We start from the raw sequence: 27,803 nt of genomic DNA on the forward strand, positions 1-27,803 counted from the left end.
TAACAAAATGGAAAATAAACAGCAGACAAGAAAGAAACTTAGGATAAGTAAAAATAAGAAGAAGGGATGGAAAAAGACAGACATTACAGAAGTCGAAGAGTTTTTAGAAGACCAAAGACTACAAGAAAGGACAGGGTATTTATGAAAAAACTGTGACAAATGATACCAAATAATTTATCTCATTGTCGACATTGATTACAACATTTTATATTACAACATTATATATTAATTTCGATTTTAAGTGATGAATAAAATTTTTCTAACAACAAAAATGTCTAAAATTGATATTTATGACCATGAAGATAGTGAAACCTAGAGCATGATTTGCTTTTCAAAATTGTTACTTGTACCAGGGGGACATGATTGCTTAATCCTTTGCACTGTAACAGAGTAATGCACTGCCCTACCTATGCTCAAATATATGCGGTTTGTATCTAGGTAAGGGGAATCACTGATACATTCCACCCCACCCCCAACCACCACCACCACCACCGCCACCTCAAGAATAAGTAAACTATATACTGCCGATATCTACAATACATCACCTGGCCAGGTACTTCTTTAAACCATGAGTTTTGTTGTTGGGTTCCAATTTGTAATCAAAGAGTATGATTTGCCTTTCAATATTAATTACTGATTTATGCCACTATAAATCACAATTCTTGTTGTGCATAATATAAAATGTTTTCATTTGTTGTTTTTTTTTTTTTGCAGAGGTTTGGTTGCAGAGAAGAAAGATGAGCAGTTGTTTATTGTTGACAAAGCACCAGAGGAAGAACCACAGATTCGTATGTTTCTATTAAATTATAGTTGAACTTCTGATGATTTTATTTATTTTAAGCATGTTAAGAAACTATTAGACATACTCATAGACTATAAAGTGAATTTTAGTATAATTCCTTGTGTGATTATTGCTTTTTTGTTTTTAAGTTTGTTAACATTGACAAATATAAAGCAGATCTAACATTGTTGGGTTGATGTTTAGACACGTTGTATATAAATATATATATATATATATATATATTAAATGACTGAATAAATAGTCAACGATAAATCTTACGGGCGATGGATCATATAATTATGATTCAGTACACTACAAAATATAATATATAACAAGTCTAAAAGGGTACAACATCACCAAAAACACGATAAAACGAACAATATGTTAGATATTTCGGATAACAGATATGGACCATAATTTGGTATTTGGCCTTTGGTTTCTTTTTGTATCCTTTTTTATAAGTTCTAAAACTTTAACTTTTATTCTGTGGGTTGTGTTGGTGTTAGAATAGTATTAATGGAACAATTGAGTTTTTCAAGAAAAAATTAATACATTTTGATTCACCGTTTACGTGACAGGAAACCAAACAGGAAACCAATCTTTATTTTCTTTATTTTGCACAATATATTTCAAAAGACATAAATGAACACCATTACTAGTGTTACTTGCTTCATGTTAATATTTAAAATCTATTTTCAATGTTAAATTAAAGATTTTTTTAAACCCGACAGGAAACCATAAGAAACCAAAAGCATTTTTTTAGTTTTATTTTATTGCAAAATCTGCTTAAAATAATCTGAACAGTATACTTTTTTTAAAATCCATCTTAAATGTAACAGTATTATAAAACTCCTAAATATGTGCTTGTTTTGAAAACAATTAGTACAATTTATTCAGAAATTTCCATATTTTCTTCATTGATACAGGATACCATAATCGTTGTATCTTGATGTTTTAGCCAAAAAAATGTATTTATATTTGGTTTTGAAATTCCAGTTATATACAATTTATTCCAAATCATTGGCAATGTAAAATTCTTTAAATCCAGTAAAGAAAAAAACTTTTAACTTGTAATTAAAATCTTTAAAATAGGCACCATGTGATATTTGTGACCTGTACACCATCTACATGGTTTCCACATTTTAACCTACTTTAGTGGGCTAAAATCAATAAAGTACTTCCTTTCAAGTCATGCATGGTAAAAGTTTACTTCTCCTTTGACAAGTTTATTACGTTTCTGAAAAGTGTTTGCAGAACATGAATAAAAAAAAAATAATTAAAAATTGTGACAAAGATACCAACTTTGTACATTCCAAGTGTAATGGTATATTAACATGTTTTTTTATTAAATTATCTTTTATTCACCTAAAATATCCAGTAATATTTACTGCTGAAGCAAAATCAATCCAACGAGCATCGGTACAATGACAAGAGACGTAATGTCGATTGAATTTTCCAAGGACCCTTTACATCGTTATCCGGAAACGAAGTGTGTTATAACGTCTGTCAAATCTGAAATCGATTTTGTCAAGTCATTGGGCATTTATTTTCACACAAGATCGTATGTAACATTATGCACATAGAAAAAATAATAGACCCCCGGCGCAATCTCTTTGAAAATTGTATTTTCCTTTTTTAAACAAGGCGAAACAAGTCTACAGATTATGTTTGCTAACATCCCGTTGGAAACAAAAACAATGTTTAGACCTAGTATTTCATATATCTGGCCGTAAGGGCGTGATCAAATGTTAGTCACATGTTTCACGTATGACCGGAAATGATTAGAACTTAACAACAAAAACAATTGTAATAAAAAAAAAGGAAATAACTGGACTTCTGTTTCGTGTGGAATGTAACGCATAACGATAACGTCATTTTCTAACTTAATTATTACGAAGAACAAAACTAGAATGTAAATCATCTCTGATTTACCTGTTTGAACATCTCGCGAGAGTTCATATTTGCATATTGTTATAAAGAATTCTATTACAACAAAGCAGATTACATCATCTAAAATTTGCGTTACGAAATCGGAAACCAAAGTAACGCTATTGTTCTTACACCTGCTACAGAAATACTTATAGTTCTCGGCATTTTCTTCTGACTATTCTTATTGTTCGATGTTCTTTATTATTTGAAAGCAAAAGTTACGAATTTGCCGGTGACGATTATCTATAAATCAGTCAGCGTTATGCACTTCGGAAGCGAAAAGTAACGCGAGAAACGACACAAAAATACGGTCGTATAATCTTTGAAATTTGTTAATTTCAATTTTTTTTCTAGGGAAGAGTAGCATACACTTGTATGTTGATAAAAATAAAGGCATCTTTAGATGTAGTTACAACTTTTCTTACAGTAATACACATTTTTATCACTTTTCTATCGTTATAGGAAACGAGCCCAATAGCAAATTATGGTCCATATCCTTCCTCGGTAATAGCACGATGACAAATGAATCATGTCAATTCAAATTAAGACTCTATCAAAATCTTGAAATTAATACAATTTAAGCGAATGCTGGAACAATTTTAAAATTTCCAAACACGGCGCAAAGACTACAGAGATATGCCAAAATAAAATAGTTATTTACGATGTGAACTGGCACAACTCTAAATTCCCAAAGGTGGTGATAGTTGAGATGTTAAACAACTGCGTGGGAATACAGTCCCAATAAACAGTCCTGACCGATCTAAGCTGGTATGATATTTAAAATATGACAGCGGTAGAAAAATTGCAACAGAGAGTGCATATTTAAACATTCCAAATATATAGTAATTTGATAATAAGAAAAATGAGTAATAAATTTTTACTAAAGTTAAATAATAGAACGTGGCTGTGTATTTACACATCCCTGCCAACTGTAATTAAAACTAGTATAATTCAAAAATTCCTGAAAAGTGTTCAGTATGGGAGCCGGAGTTACTGGACACAAGTGATGGCAGGAAGTTAGTGATGGTAGGGAAAATGAGTGATTCTTTTATGTTTTTTCATTAATGCCCTCTGGGGAAACTGTCCTGAGCTTTCTTATCCAAAAACTTTTCCGAGCAAGTCTGTCGGCCTTTGACCAATCCTCGTTGTGATCTATGATGGTGATGGTAAGTTTTTTTTGATCAGCTTGGTCGTGCCCATGTGAACTTAAATGATGACTAACGGGAGGTCGGGCTTGCAGGTGTAGTCACTACGATGACCGTTCATGCGTTTGTTGAATGGCTGTTCTGTCTCGCCAACATACTGCATGCCACATCGACACTGAAGAATGTATACAACATTCTTGGTTTTGCAAGTTACATTACAAAATATTGTGTACACAGACCCAGTGGAGTGACAAGTAAATGTTTGAGTATTCAGTATTTGTTGGCAAGTCAGACATCGTTTGTTACCACATGACTTTCACCATCCTGTAGTTGAACAGCTTTTATTAGAGGAGACGGCAGCTTTCACAAATAAGTCTTTTAGACTTGCTGGTCTCCGAAAAGCTAAGACAGGAGGATCGGGAAAGATTTTAGATAATTTTGGGTGATTGGCAATACTTTGCTAATTGGCACGGATCAAACGTGAAAGGTTGGTAAAGGCGGGATTGTATGTTAAAACAAATGGAACTATTTTGCTGCGCCTCTTCTTTTTGTACTGTAATTACAGTTGGCAGGGATGTGTAAATACACAGCCACGTTCTATTACTTAACTTTAGTAAAAATTTATTACTCATTTTTCGTATTATCAAATTACTATATATTTGGAATGTTTAAATACGCAGTCTCTGTTGCAATTTTTCTACCGCTGTCATATTTTAAATATCATACCAGCTTAGATCGGTCAGGACTGTTTATTGGGACTGTATTCCCACGCAGTTGTTTAACATCTCAACTATCACCACCTTTGGGAATTTAGAGTTGTGCCAGTTCACATCGTAAATAACAAAATCACATTATACAAAGTATAACAAAATGTACATCTAACTTCAGGCTCTACAATACGTGTCTACTCTCTACTAAATAAACATTACTGTCCTCTCTTTACTATAAATTCTCTGTCCCCCATATCTCATGCTCTTTCTCTCTTTTATATGACTCCTACAAGCCCGTATACAAATATAGACTTCTAGGGCAACCAGGTTCCGTGTATTCCGTGCTGCGGAAATCTGGGTACTCCAGTAATCTGGGGGCTCTGGAAATCCGGGCTCCTAGTGTTCAATGCTCCTTACAAAAATTTACTAGGGCACCATATGCAAATCACTAGGGCTCACTAGTTAAACAAAGATATCTTTATAAAACTAATAAATATAATCTCTGATGATCTCTAACTGTATTAAATGGCTATGTGTGAAAATACAGATGTATGTAAACCTGATACAATTAGATAACACACTTGACCTAACATATAAAAATGTTACAGTAACTTTTGTACATTTATGAACATCACAAAATAGAACAACATGACCAAAAACCAAGACACTCAAATGGGTCATTTATAAAATTGAAACAGTTAATTTTACTTACTGGTGGTGAAAAGAATTTTCCTTTAGCTTTGGGTACTCCCAGTGTCAGAATTGTATAGAACATATAAAACTCAATAACTGAACTAAAGTTCCACTTTTTTTCAAAACAAAAATTGTGGCATGAATTAATTCACCTGATCCTTTTCTTCATTAGATTCTCAGCAACATGTAAACAAAAAAAGTAGTCAAGAAACGTGAGATTTAGGGCGTGTCTAAAAGTTAGGGTTCTTTGTTTAGATGAACCAGTTTGATGACCTCTATATCTATTTGATGTGTACATGTTTTATTTTTCAGAGAGAAAAAGAAAGAAGAAAGATATAACAAATTTGAAATGTCATTCTCATTTACAATTTGATCCAAGGATAAAACCTGCCAGAATGTAAGCTAGTAAATTTCTACATATAAATATATATATATTTCATATAATTACCATCCTGTTTTGTTTTTTTTTAAATGGTTAATAATTTTTTTACCAAAACTAATTGACCCATTGGTGGCATTCAGATGTTTTTTGCTCTTTGGTCAGGTTATTGTCTCTGACAAATTCACCATTTCCATTCTCAGTTTTATCATATAACTTTTAGTTTATATGAGTTAATTAATCAATTTAGATTTTAGCAGCTGAAAATTAAGAAAGATTTTCAGTTGATGATAAACTAGAAGAAAATAGAGACTGGTGAGAATAAATCCAAAATTGGTTTCATCCCATAAACATGATAAACATATTCAACTTGAAAAAGTATAAACATTAATACTGCTATGCTTGTGAGCTGCTATGCTTGTGTGCCTGAATTCTGTTTCTTTGATTTTACTCTACATTTTCTTCCTTCAACATGTTCAATGCAAAGATATTGTGTAAGCCATAAAGGTATACAGTGTGAGGACTGACTTAAACTTGTACAGCTTTTAAATTTGTCGAATACATTGGTACATGATGTGATATTGTGTACATAATTCATGAACTCAAAAATTGCTTTTCTGATATTATTTTTATAGCCCTCTAGGTATCCAGAATTCAGTTTGTCCAAATAAAGAAAATAACTATGGCATTGGAGTTAAAAAAACAACATAAGTATACTACTGTATCTTTACTAATCTTATTTAATTTTGGTACAGAGCACATAATCTCAGAAAACCAGGTGTAGAAAGAAGACATGAACGAGTTGTGGAAAGAATAAAAAGTGGAAAGAAAACAGCAACAGAAATACAGGCTCAAAAACAAAGTCGTGCAGATCGTAAACTGAAAAGGGAGACAAGGAGAAAAGAACATAGATTGTTTAAAAAGTCTTACAACTTGTGGGGCACTGGTATGCATATGTATAAATAAATTCATTGACCACTTATTAGTAAAAATTATAAGTAGAACATTTAGGAGGTAACTGTATTGTTTTTTAAGCTCTTAATGCGTCGCCAGTAAACTTAATTTGCGACCATCAAATCACCAATTGATGCCGTTGGAGCTTAAAATACAATATTGTTATCTCCATTCTAATGAAACTGACAGAAAACAACGTCATATCACACCTTTTATAATCAGTCACACGTCGTCTGCGCTTGCACATACGTTTTCATAGCATCAATTGCCAATTGATGCCATGAAAATTAGTGACTTTATCCAATGAAAATGAATGTCACAAACAATGTTGCATTAGAAAACTTAATATTATTGTGAAATGTCAAGAGTGATGGTAAATGTATGTGATAGTATGATGTTTAAAATTTTTATTGTTGCTTCTTAGCTAATGTGGACCAAAGTTTCAGTTTGAGCTTTAGCCATCACTTTTACCATCACTTTACTTCCCTTGTCTGTCAGTGCCATCTGTCCTTGTCATTACCATCCCATTTATCAACTAGGCCAAATTTAACAAACTTGTTTGCAATCTTTAAAAGGGTATCTAGTTTAATAAATGTGACCAATGACCTTGCCAGACAACAAACATGGTGGATATGGCTTAAAATAGAACAAAAGAGTAAAATGCAAGTTTTGTCCACTATAATGATGATTTAAACCTACAAATATGCTGAATGATAAGATCCATCATCTGCACACATGTACTAGTTCCAACAACATGGACATGAAGCAGCAATTTTTGAATTCTTTTTCTTAACCTGGATAGGTATCAAACCAATCACTTTTCCCTCTTTATTTGGGCACTCAAAGTGAGCATGCTATCAATTAATCATAAAGGCTGTCAGATTTTATCTTAGTACATGTATGACTGCATTTCCCAATGCTGTAATATTGCATATTTTATTTATGAATATATTCATTTTTTTTTCAGAAAATACAGAAGAGGATTTACCAGTAAAGAAGCAAAAGTTTAACGTAAGCGTTTTGATTAAAATTATTTGATGAATCATGTAATAAACAAACTATTTTGTAAGAGCTAGACATTTTAAGTTATACTCTACAAAAAAGAAAACACATAAATCAATTTTTTTTTTAAAATAAAGACAACAATAAGTAAATGAATATTAAATAAATAATGAAATATATAAGTAATGAGTTTAATAAAAAGGTGTATTTACAAAAAAAAAAAAATGCTGGTATACAAACAGTTCTGCAACTTGCTGAGTGGTTTTTTTTCTTCAGGCCAGTCTTGCTGATAAAAATTAAAAAACAAAAACAAAAAGAAATTTTGAAATAAAACCATGTCACTTTTCTGTTTTTGCAAAGTCTATATTTATGTGAAAAACATGTAGGTGAACAGAGAGGAAACATTGAGTTTTGAAAAATGGTGATGTAAAATATGCAAATTTGTTCTTTTCATATGTCCCATAAATTGTCTCATTGAAATGGATTTATCCACTTCCTAGATATCTTATCAATCAAAAAATCTTGTTCTGCACATATAAATATACAAGTATTGTAACTTAGCATCAGTTTATCCATAGAATTAATTAAATTTAAAATATCGATATTTTAAAAATATTTCACAGCCTCCAAAACATCATAGAGAAAAACCAACACTTGTTTCAAATGTTGAAATTCCACATCCTGGAGCCTCATATAACCCAGCATTTGATGATTACCAGGTTAGTCAGTATAGAAATACCACACACTGGAGCCTCAATTAAGGTCAAGTAACAGTAAATGAGCTAAGTCACAGATTTTGCATACAACACCACATTGAATTGTGTATGCACTGAAGACGAAGTTAATGACCCTATTATTATTTCATGTCATTAAAATGGAAATTTTTATACCAACAGCATAAAGTTTTAGAAGCAATGAGATAGTTATGAACTTACTTCATAGAGAAATGACACAAATAATTTAGTACAATCTAGCCATTGATGATTATAATGTTAGTTCATATTGTTAAATCAAACTCCTTGGAGCTTCTTATGACATAAACAAGCTAAACTTCCCATTATCAAGAAATTGGTTACTACACAAAATGTATCATATTTGTCAATATTGAATTACCAAACTACTGCATCATATGACCCAGTATTATATGATTATCATGCAAGTTAGAATAGACATAACACTTTATAGATAAGAGGTCAGTCAATGTCCAAATAGTTTTGTCAAGTAATAGTTCACTTCACAATGTCCATTCTGATTTGTGATGAATGTTCTACAGATGTAACATCAGATCATTGTATTTATTTATTGATGGATTGTTATCAGGTTAATTTTTAAACTACTCAATAAAACTTTGTATTTTATAGGCATTGATTGAGAAAGCACATAACGTAGAAGTAAAGAAAGCAAAAATAGAACAGAAGCTTTACAATGCATTAGATGCTAAATTTAAAAAGTTAGACAAAGCAGAGTTAGAGGTAATATTTATTAATGTTTATAGGAGTAAATTAACATGTGTTTACTAGTTTCTTCTTGATAAGCAGTCAAATCTTTTTTGCAATGTTACATAAGTTAAGAAAAAGTCAGCTATTGAAATAAAATTGCACAGCTTTATAGAAATATTTTTATCTTAAGATTTTAATAAGTTCTGTCTGAGCAATTTTGATTGAAACAGTTAATTATTGCTCATGTAACAATCTAATAAAATAAACCAACAAATCTATGAATACATGGATGCACAATGCTGTAATGATAAAGCTGTTGTGGCAACTTAAGTCAATGAATACCTTAGGAATACTATGTGAATGCAATGGAAAGATAAAACTCATTTGAAAATAAATGTTGCTTATTGAACACTTTTAAGATCTGTCAGATACCCACCTCTTGTTTGTCAATACTTTGATTTACAATTGTGCTGAGGGAGGAGTGTCATAGCACGACAACACATGCATTTACATTTTTCTTCTCCAGAAAACATGGCTGACAGAAATGTCTGCTGGACTTGCTGATGATGACACTGTAGAAGATAATGATATTGGTGACCTTGACCTTGATAAAATATCTGTCAATCCACCTGTACAGAGAGAAAAGAAAAAGACGAAAATACAAAGAAATAAAGAAAAGAAATTAAAGCAACAAGTACATATTTCAAATAAGTGTTATACCCTTCTTTATACCCTTCTTTCAATTTCATTTATAAATTTTGGACATAAGCAAACAGCAATTAATGAATTCATGATTGTTCAATACAAACTAGTTATTGTATAAACTTGAACTGTATAGTCTGTTCTTAACGAAATTTTTGATGGAATTTTTTATAGGGTATTGATATAAATTTTGTTTAGCTCTTTTCACAAAACAGACACTTTTTTTTCTATATTAAAGAAGTGTCAGAATTTTTTCACTATACATTGAAGTATAAATTGAATTCATTTTGTGTCATTCCCAAACGTCATTACAATGTTATACATTTTACTTATTATCCATTTTAGGAAAAGTTACAGAAGACAGATAAGGCAAAAAAACTTAGGGCAAACGAAATATTTAGGTATGTCAAGTATTTTGAAGAAAAAAAAAGCATTCAGAATTCTATAGCACACCAGAAAAAGAATGGATGAATGAGTCTTTTTTATTACCAGCATTTAGTTAAAGCTAACACTGGTTTGCCATTAGTTTTGATAACTTCTGTCTTTAAATAGTACTTCTAAGGAACACTGTCAAAGTAATAACAAATCCTTATACAATAATATCTGTCTAAATCACACCCTGCCAAAATAGAAATCCATTCTTCACAAGTTTTGTGTAAAGGTAGGACAGTTAACACTGTAATTTAATTAATTTTATGCAAATGAAGTTAAAAAAAGCTAGTGACAGACCACAGATACCAAATTTAAGGAAAACTAATCGAAAAATCCCTTGACCTTGAGAACACTTTAAAAACCTACATGATGTGAAACTTTGCTGAATTATGAAAAGATAAAAAAATTCTTTTTGCTTTGAGATATTTAGACTTAGTTTATTGTGTTATTTGTCTCTTGAAATTTCGACTTAGTTTATTGTGTTGTTTGTCTGTATAAGTTATAACAAAAAGCTGTATCCGACTTTGATGGAACTGATGTTATGCAAACATGCATGCTAGGGACCGCCTTGATTTAAAGCTGAGGTGATAGTCTTAGCTCCATGTTCAATGCTTCACAGACACTTTCAGATGAAGAAAGCAATAAAAGCACTAGAATATTGTTTTTATGGCCCTGCTACGAAGTTGTTGGTGCAATATAGTTTTACCCTTGTCTGTAATTCTGTAATTCCATAATTCCAACATTCCGTCATTCCGCAACAAACCATTATACAGAGTTTTTTTCTAAACACCTTCAGATATTGGACTGATTTTTGGTATGTGAGCAAACCATGAAGAGTTACAAATCAAGTTTAAGTTTCGTTTCGCTCCGCTTATTTTTGCCAAAATTAAGGGTTTACAGCTTTGAAAATTGTGGAAAATCACAGTTATACAGACTTGTTTTCTATACGCCTCCAGATTTTGAGCTGATTTTTGATATGTGAAACTACCATCATGTTTGTGTCCACATGTGTTATTGATTGTTGCAGATTTTTCAACTTTTTGAGACGGGGCCATTCGTGTCGCTTTGACACATCTATTTTTTTTTCATGTGCCCTTATTGATTTTGTACTATAAATTAATACACAATATTTTAACTTTTTCATATTCTAAATTTTCCTTGTATGAAACATAATGGAAGAATTTTTAAAATATTACAGATTGAAATCATTAAAAAAAGAAGTAAAAGAAAAAGAAAAAAAGGTAGAACAGAAGAAAGAAGCAAGACTGAAAAGAGAAGCTGCAAATAAAACAAAGACTAGAAAAATTGGGAAAATGAAGTATCCTTTTAGTTCAGATAAAAAAAAACAAATGCATGGTGTAGATTGTCAGTATAAAATAAATTTCAAATTATTTGAATGTAAAGTGTCTTTGAATGTACTTTTATTATATTTAATATTTTTTTTATTTTGACTGAAATAAATATTATACTTTAAGATCTATGATCAGTTGTCAGAGATGAACTGTATTACAAAATTATCTTTTTTAAACAAATATATGTAAAATTAATGTATTATTTATTTGTTAAAATTGATCAATGAAAGTTAATGCTTTACATATCACATTAATTTACAACTTTTAGGCTTCTTTTATGAGGACATTAGCTGTCATGTTCACCGATACGACTAAAATTCTCATAACGGTATTTGATTTTGATTTAATTTGATTTATAACATAAAAAAGCATTTAAAAAGTATAAAAAGGGTAAAAGAAACAATTGACCATGCATGGACTTGATATAATGTATCAGCAGGTCATGCATATTTTAGATTAGACATCATCTAATTAATAATTATAAAACTAGGGATTAAGATTAGTATTAATATAAATAGACAGACATAAGCAGGCCAATAATGCATCAAGGTTGTTGTTGAGCTTATTTTTTTACAACATTGAACAAAACTGACTGCTAATAGCTAAATATTATTTTAAGTTGAGAACATTTGAAAAAAAATTAAAAATTTTGTCTAAATGATAGCTAATTCAACTTTCTTTATTCATTGTTGTTATTTAGATAATATATAGAAAATTCTTAATTTTCGAAAAGGGAAAATAAACACTTCCCAAAATCATCATCTAAGTGTTTTTATTCCCTCGCCGTAGCGTAGGGGGCATTAAGTTTGACCCTTGTCCATCTGTATGTCCATCCAAACATAATAAAACCAGTATGTTTGTACAACCCAAAATTTTTGTAGTGTCACTTTTATGGTTCTAGAGTTCAGGCCTTTACCAATAGGAAATTTGCTTATTTTTTCGTCTCTGTTCCTTCACTTAGGTTTGCCTCATCCAAATGTTATGAAACTTATTATCTATGTCCCATGGACACAGTCCCCATTTATTTGTTTATATTATCTAAATAACAATTATGAATTAAAAGAAACTGTTAACATCAACAACAACATTGATAAACAAGTTAGTAAATGGAGAACGGTTTGATTTACAAAGGGTCTTAACTCTTTTTAACAAAAGAAATATTATCACCATGGCACAAAAAAACTACATTAGATTAGTAATTGATCTCAATTTCACTTGAAAGAAAAAATGTTGCTGCTTAAAATTTGTAAAATTGTGAATTTTTGCGAGGTGAGGAGTTTAGAAAACAAGTTGTACTACACTAGAAGCCTCCATTTCATGGAATAACACAAAAACTTCTATATTTACTTTAGAAGGCAATTGAAGCACTGTTACCAGAAAATATTGCAATAAAACGAGAATTACCTGAATATTTATCTTCTTTAATGAGCTATAGATTTGAAGAACCAAACTTAGAAATAAAGTTAACAGATGAATTAGAAGGATCGTTAAGACTTTTAAAGGTGAGTATATTTTGTAGACACATCCACACTAATGTGGTATTGTCTTGTTTTACATTGTCCATTTGTTAAAATGGTGTTTTTTTTACAGTAACTTAAGTAATAATTTGCAGTTTAAACTGAAAGAAATTACTAAATGGTCCTGAACATTTCTGAAAAAAGGGGGAAAAAGAGTTGCTTTTACTACACTAATTTCAATATAAAGAACTATTTTAAATCATACTTTGTTGATTATTTTGAAAACTGTTATAAGTAGACAAAATCTGACATGTGCAAAATGTTAAAAATGTTGAGCTCTACCAATTGTCCATATACATCGGAATTGTCAGACAACCTCATATAAGAGTAATTGCCCTTAAATGACAAATTTTACCAAGCTGCAAAAATGATTAGCAAGACAAGTTCTACAAATAAGTCTGCATGGTCAAAATTGTCAGTCGACTCATTGCCCTTTGACATATTTTTACCAATTTTTTTCCCATTTTTGTCTTATATCTTCAAACAGATACATAAACTCTTAAATAAGAAAAATAGATCATCAAAACAAGATTTACAATTCAGACAAATTGGAGGAAATTGTCTAATGACTTATTATTGAAGTTATTGCCCATTAATGACGATTTTTACCATGTTTTGCCTTATAAGATAAAAATTATAATAGATGAATTGACATTTTAAATTACATAGATGATCGGGCAAGATCTACTAACAAGTCAAATTTTGCTGATATAGTTGGTAGAATGTCACTCTTTAAAGGTGTGGTTGACCTAAAATGAGGATTTTTATACCCAGTTTTTGAGCAAAAACAAAAGTAGATACAGAAAAACTAAAAAGACTAAAACAAGATCAACAAAACAGAGATTTTTTTCATGAATACTATTGTTACCTACTATGTTGACGAATTTCTTTGGTTAGATATGCACATAGACCAAGGTGAGCGCTAGTTTCATGCTGTTTGCTCTATTCGTTACAGATTAAACTGATTCAAACCCTTTTCAGTTTATAGGTATTATAGAGTATTATCAAATCCTATAACATTTACTCTGCATTTTTTAGTTCAATTTTGGTTGAGATTTCCTAGATTATTTTAAATCCCATTCTTTATTTCATACCTTACCTACAATGGAAGAGAGGACATCATTTTTTCAGTCTGAGTCATAGTATGTTTGTCATTGTTACTAATTTTAGAAAAATTAGAGAAATAGAAATACAGTAGTTTCAATAATAAAAATTTGTTTTCTTTGATGGTTAAAACTGAATGTTATATAGATAGATATCATCAGAATCTTAGAGTACATGTATAAAGATATCATGCAAAGACGTCGAAAGATATGTTTTTCTTAGATAGTTGTAACCTTATAATCTAAAAATGCTCAGATGAAAATATCAAACTGATATCTTATTATATATTTATTTATGTATGTAAGTTATCACGTACCAGTTAGTGTTAATGTTGAAGCACTTTACAAATTAGGTCACTCACTGGTTGTTATTTGGTACCATGTATTTATTAATACCAATAAGTAAACGACTGCAATATCTAGTCTCATGACAGTTAGAAGAACAGATAACATTTATACAAAGCAATTTTAATGAATTAATGCATCATTTCCCAGCTGATATCACATTAGATTACATAACATTTTCTTACCCTAATTAAGATAAATGTATTTTCTGCTGTCATGTCTTAGTGGATCAAGTACATGATCTTCTAGGGTTATATTAGATGTTTATTAAATATTGATATTGATACTGTACTTTTCTCACATATGCAGCCAGAAGGCCATTTGTTTGAAGATCGATTTAAGAGTTTACAGAAGAGGAGTATTATAGAACCTAGAGTACAAGCAAGGTAATTATAGAACCTAGAGTACAAGCAAGGTAAATGGTTACTCCTCAGTCCTGAGAGGTCAAACTGATTATATATATTATACCTATGTTGTCAGCAGATTGAATCTGTTCCCATCATAACAACCTTACAGGAGATGCATGAAATCATTATTGGTGACTGAAATCAAAATTGCTAATATAAAACCGACTAAGATAAGTTTGCCATAGATAAATCTCTCCTGTTAAAAGTAAAACATATGAGACTGTCTGCTAATTCATAATTTCTTTGAATGTTTATTCCTAAGTAATTTTAAGAAATTTTGTTTTTGTGATTTGTCAAACAATTGACACCAACTAGATGTTATTTATTATATCTTAAAGATAATACTGTAATCATAATGTTTCAAAATATTGGCTTTTTTTTTTACATTTGTTATGTCTCTTTGAACACCTTTAATGAAATGTTTGGCTAAACACAAGCTTTATACCAGGGTAATTACCAGCCCAACAATACAATTTTATAAAAAAAGTAAATCAGAGGTCATCATTATATGGTCAGACTAAAGTCAGACAGAGGTCAATATATGGACTAAAACTCACGGGGGGGGAGGGGGGGGGGTAACTTCCTATTATTGGGTATACGGGGATGTGCCAAAAATATGGGTCATAATTTTGCGAGATTTTATATAAAAATGGGCCTCCTTTTTAATGACATCCTATATTAAAATGCATTTACGTTTGATAACTGTATATTGATTTGGGGTATGATCTACATATCATATATAAATATGCTATTGAGAATCTTACACTATTAATTAATGGTCAATTATTATATTAAATTAAATCAATTCATTTGAAAGTTCACCTTTCAAATAAGTTCCCAAATGTGCACCAAACGATGTCAATTCATATATAAAAACTTAAGGGTAGCTGGTATATTTATGAATTATGAGTGATGATGAGTTAGTGCTTATATAAGCATGGGTCATATTTTAAATATTGTATGTAAGTATAGGTCATTCTTTCTTAAATATTTATATAACTAAAGGTACTGAATTTCAGTGAATGTTATATTAAAATGGGTACGTTTTTTTAGGCAAAAATGGCACACCCCTACCAAATAAATATCGAAGTTACCCCCCCCCCCCCCCCCCCCCCCCCCCTCCGTGCTAAAACTACTTTCCATCAAGCAGAATAATTGTATTAAACAAATTGAAATAAGTTGAATTATATCTTACATGTACCTAACATATGACCGTACCTTGACCTATAATGGTTTACTTTTATAAATTGTTTCTTGGATGGAGAGTTGTCTCATTGGCACTCATACCACATCTTCCTATATCTATACCTTACATATTAGTGACCAGATACCAGATAAGAATTTGTAAATACCCTGTCATGTTAAGCATGTAATGCGCTATTTGAAGAATACTGTAAATGGCATGTGAATTATGTGAAATATTGTTTTAAGGTTTAATCATGTTAATCTGATACTAAATGTAAAGAATCATCATACTTGACTCTTTACATTATTATTATTTTCTAATGATGGTTGAGAGAGGAAGAAGACAAGAAAATGAGTTTTGCACTTTTTTTGTTTCTGTATTTGTACTTCAATAAGGTGTAATTACTCTAATGAAAGTATGGTAGCATCTAAGAATATTTGAAATTATGTATTAATGGTTGTTGTTTGCATACTCTCAGGTGGAAAAAATTCATGCATATTCAGATTTAATTTTAGAAATTACAATGATAGGAAAATCTGGTGTATTAATAGAAATTCGATATGGTTACATATTTATATTTTGTAAATTGAGGAAAAAGTTTACAAAGTACAACCTATAGGGTCATTTTATTCAGATAAATTTTGCTTTGACATTCTGGTTATTAAGGTGGTACCCAACACTTTCACTAAAATTAATTTGGCTCGTTTAATTTTCATAAAATTTTGACAAAGTATTTACTTTGACCCTTAAACAAAAATATAAAAATTTCAAAAATTTTGAACCAACCGTTTTGTCAGAAAAATTACACTGGTTATATAGCGGTTTGACAAACGCCAATTTTGATCATTGAGAAGCTTAATATTCCACTTACAACACAACGTAATCAAAACGTTTAGCTGACTTTACAGAGTTATCTCCCTGTAGTGTTAGGTACCACCTTAAGTTATTATGTCTTTTAATAAAGAATTAGAATTGCAAGGGTGTACAAATTTTGCCAATCAATAGTATGAATATCACAGTAAATGTTTTTTATTTGTTGTATTTTGTATTATTGAAAAGTAGGAGATGTATTGTAAAATATATATTAACAAAATAATAAATCCAAGGTAAATTACAAAAAGGGGAAGCCTACATTTACCAATGAAACAACTGAAAAAAACTATCATATTCCAGAATTGGGCAAAGTAAAAAAAAATGGTCCAAATTTTATTTTTTTTGCCAAATTTCAACATTGCTTTAGTGCATTTTCTTTTATTGTATCTTGATACATATACAAATAAGTTAATAAATCCAAAAGGATATAAAAAAGTTTTAAGAAACAAAAAAGTTCTGAAACTTTATTGACGTAAACCAGTATTTATTTTTTAAATCAAGTATACCTTTTGGGAATATGATTTCAGACAAACACTATTTAATATTAATATTTTTTCACCCCATTTGATTGCAGAAATCCAAACATTACTTTTAATGCAAAAATTGATAATCTCATCTTTGATTATAATTGTATTTAATGTTTTTGGATATTTTTTATATCAATTCATTTAAAGTTGATTGAAAAAGTTTTGATTAAAAAATAATTCATCAATAAGTTGATAAAAAACCTTCTCCTTATTCAAATTGACCCTTTTTTAAATTCACTGAGGAAAAAAAATAATAGATAAATCTTTTAATCAAAAAGATATCTCACAAACATGTTTAACCCCGCCGCATTTTTGCGCCTGTCCCAAGTCAGGAGCCTCTGGCCTTTGTTAGTCTTGTATTATTTTAATTTTAGTTTCTTGTGTACAATTTGGAAATTAGTATGGCGTTCATTATCACTAGACTAGTATATATTTGTTTAGGGGCCAGCTGAGGGACGCCTCTGGGTGCGGGAATTTCTCGCTACATTGAAGACCTGTTGGTGACCCTCTGCTGTTGTTTTTTATTTGGTCAGGTTGTTGTCTCTTTGACACATTCCCCATTTCCATTCTCAATTTTATCAACTAGAAAATACATCCAATTTCCCCTGTATTTGTTGCCCTCCTGACATACACCAAACTTAAATACAGAAACTAGAACAAAATGCTCATGATTTTTTAAAATTTTTAATCATTGCTGGTTTATAAAGACCTGAATCTGTCATTTGAATGTAATTTCTATTTTAACTTATGCATCTTATGCACTTCAGATCATATTTAAATTGATTTTTCTGACACATTATTATATAAATGAGGTTAAATACCAAACTATGAACTAAATTCCATTAAATATTCATCAGAATTGTTGTTTGACAACTTAAAAAGAGATCTGCAATCTTCAAAGTTTTTCTGAACTCTTATTATTTTAATTTTTTTACCTATATAAGGTACTTTATTTCCCCTATCTTGTTGCACTCCTGACATTCAATATATATCACATCAAAACAGTTATACATCATCAAAACATACCATGATTTCTAGATTAAGTGTTTATATACATATATGCCTTTCAGATTTGACATTTTATTTTCATTTAAACAATATTTTTCGAGCTATATCATAGATATCACTTATTGTATACATAAGTTCACGTCTCATCACATTTCGCTACTATTTTTTTTAAATGGAAGTCATTGCAATGTTAAAATGGGTTGAATTTTGTGGCTTGATGTGTAGAATAATCCTGCTAAATATTTTTGAAAAATTTCAAGTATTAGAAAAATTACATTAAAAAAAGATGCCAAAATTGTCAGGAGTGCAACATTTTGAAAAAAAAAGTTTTTTTGAAAGACACAGCAACTTCTAATATGATGATATGTGCCATAAATTCTTATGTATATTACAACTAGTATGTCTTAGTGATGATTTCAGCTCAGAATGAAGTTTGTCCATTGAACTGTTTTGATACAGATGTGTTTTGAAAAAAAGTTGTGCCATGTCAGAAGTGCAACAAAAAAATTAATATTACTGAGGAATAGAATGATTTTTGCTCAAATGACTCACACCCAAAAATAAACAAAAATCAATCCTGTAAAACAAACATATCCTTTCTAGAAGAAATAGTTTATTTACCTGATTATTGATATGAATAATGTGTGAGAGTCAAGTAAATAAGGCCTCCCTATGAGTGTCAGGAGTGCAACTTTGAAGTTTAAAGACTCACACTGAAAAAATACAAAAGCCAATATATGATTCTGTTTTATTTTTCAAAAGATACTATACTATACAAGATTGTACCCAAAGAGTAGTCTGATAGACAAGGATTTTTTCTCTAAGAATAATTTCTTGTGATGTTAGGAGTGTAACATGTGTAATAGTTTTTAAATGACATTTTCTTGGACTTAAATTTTAAGATAATCTCAGCTCCTAGTGACTTACTCGCATCTAAACATGTTTTATAACTATTTAGGTTTCTTTTAGGAGTTATAATGAATTCTTAATTGTAAATTTCATAGCAGGACTTTGAAGAATCATAGTTTGTCCCAAGCAAAAATTCTTAAATGACAAATTTTTAAATGATTTTAGAATTGAGGAAGCTGATTGTCATTAACCATGTAAACTGCATTTTGATGAGAAATAGCCATATTTCAGTTTCAAACGTTTTATAATGGTTTCATATAATACTAATTAAATTATATAATTGTAATAACAAACAATTAATTTTGTTGAACTCCTGACATGAATTTACCACAACAAGAAGTTTTGCACATATTCAATATTTTTATCTTAGAAAATCTTGCAAATTTGGAGTTCATCTTGCAGATCCAACCTTAAAATAAATGAAAGATGGGAAAGATAGTTGATGAAACTAAACTAACTGAACTTACTTGAGAATAAAATCAGACAGACTAATGGATCAAAACACACTATCAAAGTCAACATCGACTAACTTTGATGAGCAGAAAATTGAGAAAACTCTGAAAGAAGATCCACCTCAAAGACACACTAGACAAATATAACCAAAGAAAGAACAAAAAAATGTAAAACTTAATTATAAAGACTCAAACCTGAAAACAAAATCACAGATCTAAAAAATGGGAAAAAAACAGAGATTGGCAACAGAAGAGAAGAAAAAAAATTCCACAAACCAAAAATAAATGCAAACCCACAGAAAAATGTCCAGTCGAGAAGTAAAAGTACAGGTTCAGATACATCATCTAGAGAAATCAGAAAGAAAGATTAAGTATAGGGAAAATTTGTCTGGACAAACCCAAATCTTGCCCATAACAATTGAATACATCATATCAACAGATACACCAAGGTAGTTGTAAGACCTAATCAGTACTTATGGAAGTATGCTAGAAATTGAAGGGTGCTGAAGTGGAAACAAAGTTGAGGGACCCTTAATAGATCTGGAAACATGAAAAGAAACTGGCATTTTCAAAAAGAATAGAGGCTTCCTGAAAACACTTAGACTGCAAGAACTAAGGAACTCTTTGAAAATGTCATTTTCCTTTGAACAGTTTTCAGATCTTTAAGGAGTTCCTCAACTTTGTTTACTTCAACATATTGAACACAGCTGCCATCAGTTCTCATTAACTCTGACAACCACCTTGGTGTAGCTGTGGATATTATGTGCTCAACTGTTAAAGCACAAGATTTGGGATGGTCAGGCAGATAATGTCTTTTTCCTTGACTTCTCTTTCTGATTTTTCTATGTATAGTTAGTGCATCTATATGATATGACAATTTAGCATCAAAATATGTTTGCTTGTGACAAAAAATAATTCTTGGATCTAAGTCAGGCTTATAAATTTACCTTTATGAATTTATTGAAACTCCTACAAGTAACCTCCTGACACTCATAAGGAGGCCTTATTTACTTGACTCTCACACATTATTCATATCAATAATCAGGGAAATAAACTATTTCTTCTAGAAAGGACATATTTGTTTTACAGTATTGACTTTTGTTTATGTTTAGGTGTTAGTCATTTGAGCAAAATTCATTCTATTCCTCAGTAATACTAATTTTTGTGTTGCACTCCTGACATGGCACAACTTTATTTCAAAACACATCTGTATCAAAACGGTTCAATAGAAAAGCTTCATTTTGAGCTAAAGTCATCAGTAAGATGAAGCAGTTTAAAAAAAAATAAGAATTTAAGGCAATATCACTCCATAAAACAATTTGCTGTGTCTTGAAAAAAAATAATATTTTTTCGAAATGTCAAAAAAAAGTGTTGCACTCCTGACAATTTTGGCATCTTTTTTTAACATAACTTTTTTTAGATTTTCCCAGGATGTTTTGCAGGAATATTCTACACATCAAGCCACGTCATTTGAAATCAATTTATCCAATCAAATTATCAGCATGGTTGATAGATATTGCTATATATGCAAGGAACCATTTATTTTGACTTTGTCCATTTGGTACAGTTTTCTAAGAAAAGATTGCTTGACTCTGGCTTTAGTTAGCTCTAACCATGTCTCACCAAAACAAAGAAGAAATATTTTATTTTTTATTTAAGGTATGACTGTAATATTTTTTCTGTCTATGAAGAAATAACATCAAAAATTTGGTGCACACTGAATAACGCGCGTAGCGGGTTATTTAACAGTGTGCACCACATTTTTTATTTTATTTCGAATAGACAGAAAAAATATTACAGTCATTTCTTATAATTTAATTCTAAATTCCATTTTAAACCGTAGAAAACCATGAAAAAACGTTGATGACGTCACGGTCACATGTCTAAATTATGTCTATGGGCTCATAACAAAATAATGTCAGCCAATCAGAAGACGCGTTACATCCAAAATTAAATTATTAGCACATAAAGTGCCTTTAGTAATGGGTTGTCAATAATATATTTACAGACATACAAGGAAATACAAACCTAAAGTCTTTGATAAGAGAAGCCACAGAGAAGAAGGGTAAGTCTTTTGGTTATTAGAATGAAAAATGCTAAAAGTGCCATTTTGGTTCCATGAGGTGATATTTTATGATCCAACGGGGCAGAAATGTTTTAAATTTTGAGATCTATCTGCTATCTATTAACATCAAATCTGTCAGACCACTTATTATAGGAGTTATTGCCCTTGAATGGCAAATTTTACGAATTGTTTCTATGTTTGCCTATAATCTTGAAAATTATTATAGACAAAGAGAAACATTTTATATTCAAAATAATCAGCAAGACAATTTCTTCAAATTGTGCAACATTTTAAAATCGTAGTTTTTTGAGTTATTGCCCTACACAAATGAATTATTCAATATTTGCTTTTGCCTTATATCTTGAAAACTATTATAGAAAGATAGACACTTAAAAATGAAAATATCAGCACAACAAGATTTACTTATCCATCAAATGGCCTAAATGGTTATTCCTTGATTCACTTTTCAATGATGACATTAGCATGTGCTGAACACCACTATGTAAAATGTTTGAAAAAAAAATCAAACAAAAATCATATTTAATTTTATGAGCTACTTAAGGGCATTATGTTTTTCAGTCTATAAATCTGTTCATTCATTGGTCCGTCTGTCCCCCTTCAGGTTAAAATTTTTGGTCAAAGTAGTTTTTTTGAGGAAGTTGAACTTGAAACTTAGTACACATGTTTCCTATGATAACATTTTTTGTGTTATCTGCTTCAACTTGCCAAAGAATAGATTTTTAGCAAAATTTTAAGAAAACGAACTCGACCTTTAGTATGTTGTTGGCTTATTAGGCCAAATAAAAATATATGTGTGGTTTCAGTAACCCTACCGTCCCTACTTTTTCGGCTTAAAAATAGCCTACCCTAAAGATTTTATTGTCATTTTTCATGAAGCACTGTTAAAGTAAGAATGTTGCTTCCATAGACTCAATGTAAAAAAAAAACATAAAATAAAAAAAAATCCCTACCTACCTACCCTAACTTTTTTTCAGATGTAACTGGAACCACACATACTTTTTTATTTGGCCTTATTACTCTTCAAAGGAAAATAGAAGAGATTTGGTATGATTACTCAAATTTTGAGACGAATTGTAATTTTAACCAGTGAGACAGCCAGTTGTCTACTAAAGATTACTAGGAAAGATGTTATACTTTAATGTTGATCTTTCAAAGTTCACCATAATTGATTTTACCTTAATAGTTTTAATATATATTTTTATCATGTTTGTAAAAGTGGAAGGGAATTCTGTCTTCACACTTGTACCATAATTAGACTTTTAAGTAATTATTTCTACAAATGATTAAACTCTCCCTAAAATCAATATTTAGAATAAAATACTATTGAACTGTCATATCAAACAGTCATTATATTCTTGCAAATTTGTTGTTATGTTAAATCAACACCTTTTGTGTGCTACTCAATTTAAATGTTGTTGTTCATTGCATTAATACAAATAGTTTCATTTCACCTCCTTTTTAGCTCACCTGGCCCAAAGGGCCAAGTGAGCTTTTCCCATCACTTTGCGTTCGGCGTCCGTCGTCGTCCTTCGTCGTTAACTTTTACAAAAATCTTCTCCTCTGAAACTACTGGGTCAAATTAAACCAAACTTGGCCACAATCATCATTGGGGTATCTAGTTTAAAAAATGTGTCCGGTGACCCGGCCAACTAACCAAGATGGCTGCCATGGCTAAAAATAGAACATAGGGGTAAAATGCAGTTTTTGGCTTATAACTCAAAAACCAAAACATTTAGAGCAAATCTAACATAGAGTAAAATTGTTTATCAGGTCAAGATCTATCTGCCAACCCATTGTTGGGTTGCTACCCCTAAAATGGTAATTTTAAGGAAATTTTACTGTTTTTGGTTATTATCTTGAATATTATTATAGATAGAGATAAACTGTAAACAGCAATAATGTTCAGCAAAGTAAGATTTACAAATAAGTCAACATGACCGAAATGGTTTTTTTTATGAAATGGATTTTGAATGGTATTTTAGAGTTAACAAGTTTTAAAGATAAAACACAGAATCTGTACATTTCATAAAAAATTGCTGTGTATAGATTCAGGTCAACCTTAATTTTATCAGTATTTAGTTTTCTCACATGAGATAGGATTATGTGATAATAATGTAGAAATAACTGAAGCCCAAAGATTTCAGGTGGATTCTTATAGAATTTATTATATAAGATGCTGAAGTCAAATAAAATTTACAGCATTTGTTTGGTTTTTTATTGAATTGTGGGAAACAAAACTGCAAATCAGCTTAAAGTTTAAACGATATTGTGAAATCTCAAGATGATTATCTGAAACAGAAGAAAGATGTCAAACTTTATTGTTAAAAGTGTCTGATTTATTTTCTATTTAATTTCAGTTAATGATTTTATTTTCTTGTTTACAGGTCTTGAAGAAATTTGAACAAGATGAACATTGACAATTCTATCAAATTGTGTCAACCTTGGATATCGGATCTGTATTTATTAAATATATGTACAGTACATGGAAATAAAATTGTTTTTGTTACTGCTGAAAGATTGGTTCCTGTTTTTATACGCCCGTCTAAGACCGGACATATTATGGTATACTGTTGTCTGTCTGTCTGTCCATCGTCAACACTTCATACAATAACTCAAAAATGCTTCCATCAACTTTACTGAAACTTTGGTGAATTGTTTATATCTATTGACATTTGCTCCCTTTCGATTTTATAAATTTCAGATTTTACGTTTCCGTGTTATGAATTTGTATGCTTAAAAAAGAGTGGATTTTCCAGTTTTCAGACAATCACTCATAAACATTTTCACAAAACTTTATGAAACTTTGGTGAATTGTTTATATCTGTTGACTTAAGGTAGATAGGGTGTCTTCCTCCATCTTGGATTTGGAAATACCAGAAAACAAGGTCTAGATCTTTGATAGAATGTGCAAAGTTTTAGAAAAGAAGGTAATTCATGTGTAAGAACTTTCATTTTAATATAGAAAATGACTTGATTTATCATATATGTTTTTTACAAAAAACTGAAAACTGCTGTTTGATTAAATTTTTTCCAACTTTGCCACATAAGGTGAGGTAACTCAAATGCAAGGACAGATAATTCAGATTAAGGTACTTTTACAATAGAATGTGTTAGGAATTTACCTATTTTTTAATGTAGCAAAAAAACAGGTCCGGTGACCCAATTTTCATACGACCACAAAAATTGAAAATTTTTTGGTCGTATATTGGTATCACGTTGGTGTCGTGTCGTCGTCCGAAGACATTTGGTTTTCGCACTCGAACTTTAGTAAAAGTCAATAGAAATCTATGAAATTTAAACACAAAGTTTTTGACCATAAAAGGAAGGTTGGAATTGATTTTGGGTGTTTTTGTCCCAACAGTTTAGGAATTAGGGGCCAAAAAGGGCCCAAATAAGCATTTTTCTTGGTTATTGCACAATAACTTTAGAATAAGTAAACAGAAATCTATGAAATTTTAACATAAGGTCTATGACCACAAAATGAAGGTTGAGATTGATTTTGGGAGTTAAAGTCCCAACAGTTTAGGAATTAGTGGCCAAAAACAGGTCCCAAAATAAGCATTTTTCTTGGTTTTTCCATAATAATTTAAGTATAAGTTAATAGAAATCTATGAAATTTTAGCACAAGATTGACCACAAAAGGAAGGTTTGGATTGATTTTGGGAGTTTTGGTCAAGTTTTTTGATTATGGGCCCAGTTTTCAAATTGGTCCAAATCGGGGTCCAAAATTTAACTTTGTTTGATTTCAACAAAAATTCAATATATGAGGTTCTTTAATATGCTGAATCTAACCATGTATTTAGATTTTTGATGTTTAGGCCCGGTTATCAGATTGGTCCACATTGAGATCTAAAGGCTCCAAAATTGAACTTTATTTGATTTCAGAAAAAAATTGAATTCTTGGGGTTCTTTGATATGCTGAATCTAATAACCATGTATTTAGATTTTGGATATTGGAATACCACAAAGGGATGGTAAGAATTGTCTTTGGGAGTTATGGCTCAAACCATTAAGGAATAAGGTGCAAAAAAGGGGGGAAAGGGTTTCCAGGTTAATGGACAATTACTTAAGTACAAAACATAATTTAAAAGCAGTGTAAGGTTGGTAATTGAAACTCATTTTAATAGCACACTTAAACTGCTCTTAAATTATGTATATTGGAAATTTGCCAAAAACTTTGTTATTAATAATTACATTAGATGTATGTTTCATTGTGATACTTTATTCTGATTGGCTAACTGCACATCACGTGTTATTCCGCAAGCAATTGCATTGCTCAATAAAACTTTTCATTCATGATAACACGTGGTCTCACAATAAAGTGCACAGGTGAATTAAATAAAACAATAATAAAATTCGTGTTTTCATGATCATTCTAAAAAAATGTAATGATAATTATTGAATGCTTCTTTTTGTAACTTCATAGGGTTGTAAAAGCGTTGACCGTGCGCACATTTTTAGAATGAAACACTTCCGCGCTTCATACAAAATGTACTTCGGTCAACGCTTTTACACCCCAATGAAGTTACAAAAAGAAGCATTCAAGTCTTAAATGAATTCCATTGGAAATTTGCCAAAAACTTTAGTTTAATGAACTTCATTGGAAATTTGCCAATATAAAATGTTGCATTGGAGTTATTTTTCCTTGTCCAGAATAGTAGTCAACTTAAATCATGACTGTGTGACATTTTATATTTTATGTTATCTCAAAATTCTATGGTGTAGTTTATTCTTTTATTGCAGAAAATTGAGTTTTTCCATGCACAATCTATACGAAATCTGTCAATTTTGAACACCATATAGCGTGAAAATAAGCCCTGTGACCCCTTCTTTTTTTCTCTTTTTTTTTTAAAGCATGATATAAACTACATTTTGGCAAATTATTAAAAAATTCTATTTACCTTAAGCTGCCTTTCAAAAATTAAAAAAAAACAACTATAGGTCACCGTATGGCCTTCAACAATGAGTAAAGCCCATACCACACAGTTAGCTATAAAAGACCCTGAAATGACAAAAATGTAAAAAACAATTCAAATGAGAAAACTAACAGCCTAATTAATGTACAAAACAAATTCATTTAAAGCATAAAGCTAAAAGGGCAAAGGGCGTATCATTTGCTTATAGCGCAGCTCTTTATTTTCTTTGTCCTTATTCGCAGTATTTTTTATTCCCTGGTACATCTGACTGTACCCAGAATTCTGATATTTTAACTGCTGTCATTTGATTGAAGTCATGCAAGACTTTGCTTAAAAGATAATTCCTGCTCAGTGAACATTATATGTTTCTAGAATAACTTTCATCAGGTATGCACGAGAAATAAGATACATCAAGCTTTTGAAAACATCAACACTTTAAGGGGTCGAACTGAACAATGAAAATGGTCAACTTTGTGTCTGTGGGAGTTACAACAATTATTTTTATTCAATTACATAGAAAAGTAACATTTTTAGATAGAATTTGTCATTTTAATAATGACATTCGAGAAGGACTTGCTACTTGGAGGATGGTACCCCCAGAAACTGACAATTCATTTGCAATGCTACTTACCTATTTTTATCTGACTGCCAAAAATTTTGCGATCGTATATTGGTATCACTCTGTTGTCATTGTCGTTGTTGTCAGAAGACATTTGGTTTTTGGACAATAACTTTAGTATAAGTGAATAGAAATATGTGAAATTTAAACACAAGGTTTATAACTACAGAAGGAAGGTGTGGATTGATTTTTAGGGGTTATGGTCCCAACAGTTTAGGAATAAGGAGCATAAAAGGGGACCAAACAAGCAATTTTCTAGTTTCCAGACAATAACTTCTGGAATGAAATCTCTCTGAAATTATACCACAAGTTTCAACTCCACAAAGGGATGGTAAGA

General features: G+C 30.6%; 2 protein-coding genes across 3 annotated transcripts in view; one reads left to right on the plus strand and one right to left on the minus strand.

The window, feature by feature from the left end:
* Window positions 1-24,446, plus strand: LOC143069273 (ribosome biogenesis protein NOP53-like). The gene is made up of 14 exons (XM_076243823.1): window positions 1-135; window positions 715-788; window positions 5,571-5,655; window positions 6,393-6,583; window positions 7,559-7,602; window positions 8,217-8,312; window positions 8,955-9,065; window positions 9,559-9,726; window positions 10,080-10,135; window positions 11,365-11,484; window positions 12,954-13,020; window positions 14,793-14,869; window positions 21,854-21,910; window positions 24,316-24,446. The coding sequence occupies exons 1-14, from the start codon at window positions 8-10 to the stop codon at window positions 24,320-24,322; spliced, it is 1,281 nt and encodes a 426-aa protein (XP_076099938.1). The 5' UTR covers window positions 1-7; the 3' UTR covers window positions 24,323-24,446.
* The window catches only part of LOC143069269 (uncharacterized), a 425,535-nt gene that overhangs the window by 211,546 nt on the left and 186,186 nt on the right, over window positions 1-27,803 (minus strand). The window contains exon 1 of one of the 2 annotated variants that reach the window (XM_076243817.1): window positions 976-982. The exons of the other annotated variant lie outside the window; for it this stretch is intronic. The gene's annotated coding sequence lies outside the window, so the exon portion shown is untranslated. Of the gene's footprint in view, window positions 1-975; window positions 983-27,803 lie in introns of those variants that run through there. 2 annotated transcript variants of the gene reach the window in all.

Source organism: Mytilus galloprovincialis, chromosome 3 (genome assembly GCF_965363235.1).
Source record: "Mytilus galloprovincialis chromosome 3, xbMytGall1.hap1.1, whole genome shotgun sequence".
In the NCBI taxonomy this organism is placed as follows: domain Eukaryota; kingdom Metazoa; phylum Mollusca; class Bivalvia; order Mytilida; family Mytilidae; genus Mytilus; species Mytilus galloprovincialis.